Source organism: Medicago sativa, chromosome 7 (genome assembly GCF_051527215.1).
Source record: "Medicago sativa cultivar Bolivia chromosome 7, Bolivia_mono, whole genome shotgun sequence".
NCBI classification, from domain to species: domain Eukaryota; kingdom Viridiplantae; phylum Streptophyta; class Magnoliopsida; order Fabales; family Fabaceae; genus Medicago; species Medicago sativa.
In genome coordinates, this window is record NC_140755.1 from 37,343,799 (window position 1) to 37,351,572 (window position 7,774).

The 7,774-nt window shown below is 36.5% G+C and overlaps 1 protein-coding gene across 1 annotated transcript; it reads left to right on the forward strand.

Moving 5' to 3' along the window:
• The first annotated feature begins 353 nt into the window (after window positions 1–353).
• Window positions 354–5,183, forward strand: LOC146906048 (putative carboxylesterase 11). Its single transcript, XM_085723375.1, has 2 exons — window positions 354–1,473; window positions 4,307–5,183. Exons 1-2 carry the CDS (start codon window positions 614–616, stop codon window positions 4,842–4,844), a joined length of 1,398 nt encoding a protein of 465 aa, XP_085579501.1. The 5' UTR covers window positions 354–613; the 3' UTR covers window positions 4,845–5,183.
• The last annotated feature ends 2,591 nt before the right edge of the window (window positions 5,184–7,774 follow it).

The following is a 7,774-nucleotide window of genomic DNA, read 5'->3' on the forward strand; positions in this document are numbered from 1 at the left end:
TGCCATTAATTAATAATGATATTTTAATAGATCATGAAAAATTTACTATTAAAATCAATCGAATTAATCACATTGTCCCTGTAAATTTAGCTCAATAGGGACAATGCATAATATATGCAAGGTCCGGTTTCCAACCCCCACCGTCACAAAAAAATTGAATTAATCATAAAAAAAGATAATTAAAATAAGATGGAGGGAGTATATATATATTAATTAAATTCCTTGAAATAATTAGAAAGGAAAGTCACATAAAGTGATTTTGTTAATTAATTAAAGTAAAATCCAAACAAACCAACTAGCTACACCGGCACACCAGCTAAAAGCTGCATGTATGCCCATCATCCAAGCCATCACACACACACATCTTCCTTTTCTCTTTCTTCTTTCATTTCTCATCTCACCTCACTCTTCATCCACCATCCTCAGATTCAATCCTTCTTTTCCCTTCAACATACATAAACCCTTTTTCTTAATCTCATAAAATTCATTTTATCCTAAGTTTCATAAATCAAAACACCTTATTCTCATCCCAACCTACATACATAAACATAAACATAGAAAAAAATTGAAAGAGCGTTACATTAAATTAAAAAGTGTATAAGCTTAGCGAGAAATGCCAAGTGTGGCTGTAAAACTCTACAGCGTATTCTTCAAGTTCCTCTTGAAGCACCGTTTACAAACTCGAATACAAGCTCAACCCGATTCAACAAACCCGTTTGGTATCACTTCTCGACCCGAAGAATCCGTCGCTAATTCAAATCCTTCTTTCACCGACGGCGTCGCCACCAAAGATATTCACATCGATCCTTTCACTTCTCTCTCAATCCGAATCTTTCTTCCTCAATCAGCACTTTCACCACCTGAACCTAATTCCAAATCTAAACCTAACCCGAACCCGAACCCGAACCAGAACCACGAAGGTGGATCTGTTAATTCGCGACGAAATAGTTATGGTCCACCGTATAAAGAAGAGGTGAAAGGGAATGGTTTTGGTGGTAGTTATGGTGTTGAGGGTTTGAATTTAATGGGTAGTGGTGGTGGAAATGCTGTTGTTGTTGGTGCTGGATTGTATCGAGGTTATTCTCCGGCGTTGGATAATCGTCGGAGAAAATTACCAATAATGTTGCAGTTTCATGGAGGTGGATGGGTGAGTGGGAGTAATGATTCGGTGGCGAATGATTTGTTTTGTAGGCGGATGGCGAAGTTATGTGATGTGATTGTGGTGGCGGTTGGGTATAGGTTGGCACCGGAGAGTAGGTATCCGGCTGCATTTGAAGATGGGTTGAAGGTTTTGAGTTGGTTGGCGAAGCAGGCGAATTTGGCGGAGTGTAGTAAGTCGATGGGAGGTGGGAGGGGAGGAGGTGGAAGTCATGGAGGTGAGTTTAATAAGTCTGATGGGCATAGACATATTGTTGATTCGTTTGGTGCTTCGGTTGTTGAGCCGTGGTTGGCTAGTCATGGTGATCCTACAAGGTTTTCGCTTTTTCCATTGTTCTCTTGAATTGTTTTTATGTTAATTGTTATGATCTTGATCCTGTTTTGTTAGCATAATCTGATTAAGCATAGTGTTGTCAAATTGAAGATCGTGACAAATAGCGGTTTGTTCCAATTCTGAGGTGCTATAGCCGCTATTTGACAACACCCGCTATTTGACAACACTTTATACTAAATCATGTGTTCTGGAACTATAGTGGTTTGTTAAATTACACTACGCTATTTCACAACATTGTTTGTTACTGTGCTTGTTTGTCAGTGAAATGCCTTTTCTCACAGTTTTCCTGATATAGGTAGTGATTCAATAGAGTGTGGTATAGTACGGTAGGTCAAGGGATACCTGCATTTTGACAGAGAGGGAGCCGGAGGGAGTGGAGTATAGGAATGGAACTCTAATTATGATTTTGATGGATGCTAGTTTAAGTTGAAACACAAATTTTATGCCATTTGCAATGAATTGATTGAATTAGATATGTAGTTTGATAAATAGCAGCCTGTCATGAGAGTTATCTTGGCCCATTGTTTTATGTATTTGATAGGCTACATGCTACTGAAGTTTCTGCTTTGGGGTAAATGTTTGTTATTGATATACAGATTTTCATCTAGAATGTGGTCTTAGTCTAACTCTTTCCGTGCTAAATTCAAACTTTGTTACATTTGCTTGTTACAAACATATAGATCTGGTTCATGTTTGGGGTTTGGATACTCAGTTGTCATAATAATTAAGAAACTAGAGAGAATTGGTTTCTCTAATGTTGTTATATTGGCGTTATGCTTCCCTTTCCATTTTAACTAAAGTGATTTTGCTTGTTCAACAAAACTAAAGTGATTTTGAATGATGATTTCACTTTGGCATGTGTCTTTTGCTCATACTAACTTACATTCTGAAAATACAATTATGTTAAAAGAGAGGTGGTAATTTGATGATCGAATGCCAGATAATCTTCTGGTGGAGAGGATATGTGACAACTGGCAGAGGTCATTCTGCACTACTCCGTGTTTACTGAAATTATAGGCTCTTTCTTGATAGAAGAAATGAACTAGCAGATCAATCCAATGTTCTTTCGTTCTTGCTTTTGTCTCATCCTCCGTTTATTAGATACATTATTGATTTATCATTGTTATCAACTTTCCAGTTTTCCTACAATGGGAAATCATGCACACTATGCCCTTTTGTAATCTTTATTTCCATTTATTTAGTATGTTTATGCTGTTTTTTAGTTGCGCTCACTGTATTTCTCTTTAGCTTTTGTAATTTAATGGCATCCATTGGCACTATTGTGAGTTTTGTGATCAGGGTGCCCTTTTAATCGAGTTAAGTAATTTAAATGCATCCCAAGAGCCAAGAGGCCTATCTAGTTTATCCAATTTATTGACAAGAGGGTAAATATGCAATTGTGGAACGCTAATAACAATGGTAAATAACTATATGTAGTAGGCCCGTAGCAGGGGCCCACAAGGAAGAATAATTACATGCTTTGCATTAGTTTTTTATCATTCTCTCTTTTATAGTAATATAGTTGATTCTATAATTATTATGGAGTTTTCTGGTTTGCTTTTATTGTGATGTTTGTGATGCTCTTTTTTATCTTATTGATGTGGCTAAGAATATCATGTCTTCTTTAATCTTTTGTCCCCCCGTATCTTGCCACCCTATCTCCATATTCTCTTATTTATGAAGCTGATTTCTAGGATGCCTTTGTTTACCATCCTAAATATTTATACTGCAGAGTTTGGTTAGGGAATATCTGACAATGTTGATAATCACACAACATAACTTTTGTTCCGGGAATTTATTAGAGAAAAAAAAAAAGAGGAAGAAAGGGAATGCTAATGTGACAGAGGGTGAGGAGAGTGTTACTGAACTTAGTGGAGTCAATTATATAGGGACCGAGGAGAGAGAAAAGGGGTATCTTGTAATTATTAATTTTGGGGGTAAAGTTATGGGCAGAGAGCACTGTTCTCAGTAGGAGCTCAACTATGTGCACAATAGGATATCCATCCTTCTATAGTTGTCCTTTATTTTCTGCAATAATACACTCCTTGCTTTTCCATTTTTGATCTGGTTTCTCTTTTAATTGCTGCTACTGTGTGAACCGGCTTCGCATCAATTTATTATTTTAATTTTTTAAAGTACTGTTTTTCAAATAGTAAGTCAGTTGTTAATGCAGCACATATTTGGCTATTGTTCAAGTAATAAGGTGAAATTATGACTTGTTTGGCCAATGTTTTAACTTTTAAGTATTAACTTTTTTGGGCATGTGGTGGAACATATTCTGATACTGATAGGTAACCCTTAGTTAGTAGGTGGTGAGTGATGAAGTATGTAAATAAGAGGAACGGTTATGAGGGATATCATGTCATTTGGGAAATAGTTGGGGACATGGGGCATCTGGGAGGTAGGCAGAGCCTCAAATGTTTTCCTCAAATGTTTTCTGTATTTTTCTGTATCCAGAGTATTCTTCCATATTTACTCTCAGATTTATTCTAATCAGTTTTGTATATAATCCAACATGCATACTTGGGTACATAATGCTCCATGTTACATTTTTAGTGAGTTGTGTGATACTCTCGGACTCGGAGTCTTGGAGGAGTACCTAAGAATCTCTCTCCCAAAGCGCCCTTCTAAAACTACAATAACATCATAAGCTGCAGAATCACACTTTTATATAGATGCTGTTATATTGTTTGTCATTTCTGGCTGTCAGGCTTCCTTTTGTTCCAGTTGTAGTTGAGCTCATGGAGTGAGTTGACCTGTTTTAGTGCCCTTGTTCAGTGCTTGACCTTTTTTAATTCTTTGATATTGAAACAGATGCGTTCTTCTTGGAGTGAGTTGTGGTGCAAATATTGCAGACTACGTGGCTCGAAAATCTGTAGAAGGATGCAAGCTTTACGACCCTGTCAAGGTGGTAGCACAAGTCTTGATGTATCCATTTTTTGTTGGAAGTGTTCCCACACGTTCTGAAATAAAATTGGCAAACTCCTACTTTTATGACAAGGCTATGTGCATGCTTGCATGGAAACTTTTCCTACCCGAGGTAGAGTTTAGTTTGGACCATCCAGCTGCTAATCCCCTGATTTCAGGTCGGTCTCCTCCTTTAAAGCTGATCCCTCCAACATTGACAGTGGTGGCAGAGCATGACTGGATGAGGGATCGTGCCATTGCTTACTCAGAGGAGCTCAGGAGGGTGAATGTTGATGCACCTGTTCTTGAGTATAAGGATGCAGTACATGAATTTGCAACACTTGATGTACTTCTCAAAAGCCCTCAGGCCCAGGTTTGTGCCGAGGACATTGCCATCTGGGTCAAGAAATATATTTCACTTCGAGGTCATGAATTCTCGTATTGAATAGGATATATAAAAAATTAAGATGTTGATTCGCCGGTAGATATTTACCTTTCCTCAACCTCAAAATTAGCTTCAGATCACTCTTTTGCTGCTATTACCCAGGATGGGTTATATTATTTGATTGATTTTGTTGCTTTATAAGCTTTTGTATGTTGTCTGGTTACATGTTTGTACCACCTACCAGTTCTTTTGTAAGATAGAGTTGTCTGAAATAGTAGGATTAGTTGAGCCGTTGTTATGCATATACTTCATGCGTACCAAACACCTTAGGACATTCATTTTTTCATGTGTATTATTATGTCATATTTCTCATTGAAATATATAAAATTTAATGAGCCATTCTCTTGGGGTGTGTGTGTGCGCGCGCGCGCGTGTGCAATGTCTAATCCATCTATCAATCTAGTACACCCTTTAATGTTAATGATCTCCTTTACCTGAACAAAGATATTACTATTTTTTGGTCGCAAAAGCTCTACGTCTCCTCAAAATGGCAGTCCTATGCATGGTGCTCGCAAACTGTGCAGAGTACTCTGGGCACGATAAGCCTTAACCACAATTTCAAAGTTCAAGACCATTTTCCCATTATCATTGGTCATATATTCATACGATGCTGTAATGTGTTTTGGAGTTGAAGACGTTTCTAGCATAATGTTTGGTGAGGATAAACTCGCTTTAATGCCTCACTATTAGCTTAGCTTCTTCCTAATTTCTAGGCATTTTTTTATCTTGTTAGCTTAGTTGGTACGTTTTGTAATTTGTTGGATTTTTTTTTTTGAAATTGTAATTGTGCAAGCTATGGATCATTTTGTTGGATTATAAATCGTAAATCCATAATAGTTCCTGAACATATGGCCAACAATGAAATTAAGATTCTTTTTTGTTGGTCGAAATGAAATTAAGATTCTTGATTGAAAAAGACTAGTGACTAAATTACCATTTTTGTGAAGCCCTATGACTATGTATGGGACTATGCTTCCTTAGTAAGTGTACGTGCATTGTTGGACACTATAATTTTAGGTCCCTTTGGACAACTCTTTCATTATTTATATATATTATTTTCCTTCTTGACTGTTCTGTTTAGAATTAATTGGCCACTACAAATATGTCAATGTCTTAACATTATTTCCTCGGTGCAATTATCTCAAAGACTCAAACCTTTTGAGGAGATTGCCCCACAAAATAATCAATGTCTGGGGTGAGGGGTGATACATATGGAAGCTGAATCAAGATAATGAAACTCTCACAAAGGATACAGTCTTTTACTTATGCTGGTAATATCTTCTTGGCCAACTCCAGTTTTGCTTGTTGGCCTCACTACTGGAAGCACTTTGAGGGTTAGGGTACCAATCCTATGGTGTGTGCTCTGCTGATGGAACCATGTTGATCACTCTGCTTCATATTCTGAGTGTATACTATAGGTGTATAGGTTGTCCCTTGATGAAAGATCCTTGTCAAACCATTTATTTATTTGTTCGAGATTTTGGTTGAATCTTGTAAAATAGTCTAAACCACGGTATTTGAGGTGATAATGAAATACAAATTCCCTAGTTTGTCTGAGCAGACATGGCTTCACATTTTAGCCATCATGGTAATTTTTTTATTGTGTTCAAACTCAACCTATTTGATTGTTGTTAGGTCTTTAAAAATAGTCTAGTGGTTGCTGTAGAATAGTAGATAAACATGTAATTTGTAGAGAGGGTTATCTTCGGACTTTGTTCAGTTGAAATAAAATTGTTATGCATACTTGTTAAGATGATGTTTTTGAATCAGGATATTTGATTAGATGAATTATATAGATAACGTTGTTAGACGTTAACCTATTTTGTTAATGTGTATACATAGGCATAAGCGTGCATCATCTATACTCATTGAATACAATGTAATAGGCATAAGCGTGCATCATCGATACTCATTGAATACAATGTATTTTGAATGGTATCTAGAGATAAAGGTATCCGTGTACAATCACATATCAAAATTTCAATTACTGAATGAGATAAAGACACTGGTGGCCCACCAAAGGATATGACCACACTGCAGTTCGACTTTTAAGATTGGTTAAACTGATTTAAAAAGATAGAACCACTCTAAAAAAGTGTCCAAACGACACTTAATTGCCATTGGAAAGTCGAACGACAATTAGCTGCCGTTGGGGTATGCGTTTGAGCAATTTCAAAAGTGAGATTATTATTTTCTTCTAATAATGATGCGGGATAAACTTCATAACCCAAAGTTGTCTCACACCTTTTTTTATATTGTTGTCAATTTAATAATATTTTTTTCTCTTGTAATCAAACTAATATTAACTTTGTTTATTTTTATACGGTTGTCACATTGTTCAGATATCATTTCATAAATAAATGAATGAGATATTAGTTGATAATGATATCATATCACTCTACTACCTTCATATGCTTCAAATCACCCGGGACATTGTTGGCCAATTTTTTTTTTTTTTTGAACAAGATTGCCCAAAAATAAAATACAGTTTGTTGATGGAACAATACCAATGGCTGGAGTAGATTATTCTGACTTGGAATATTAGATGTGAATCAATGCCATGGTCAAATAATATCTTAAGAGCATTGTGGATGGACAAGGAAATAAGAAGCAACGTTGGTTAGGGGATACCAAGGGGCAAGGGTATATGAGTTGTGTTGAGCAATAACGACGCTTAATGACTCACGATTCTTGTCACAATATCGAGAATCAACAAGTATCGCTTTATGCCTCTCGTGAACAGAAGATGGCTCTGATCAAAACCTCACGCAACACTGGTATACATGACAATTCAGTCCTTGATTGCCTCTGGTCAAATTAATGAAAGAACTCCAATAAAATGATGAGCTTAAGAATCATAATTAAGGGAATGATCCAATGCTAGATCTACTACTCTGGTTCAAGAATGAGGATAAAATACTCATGAAACT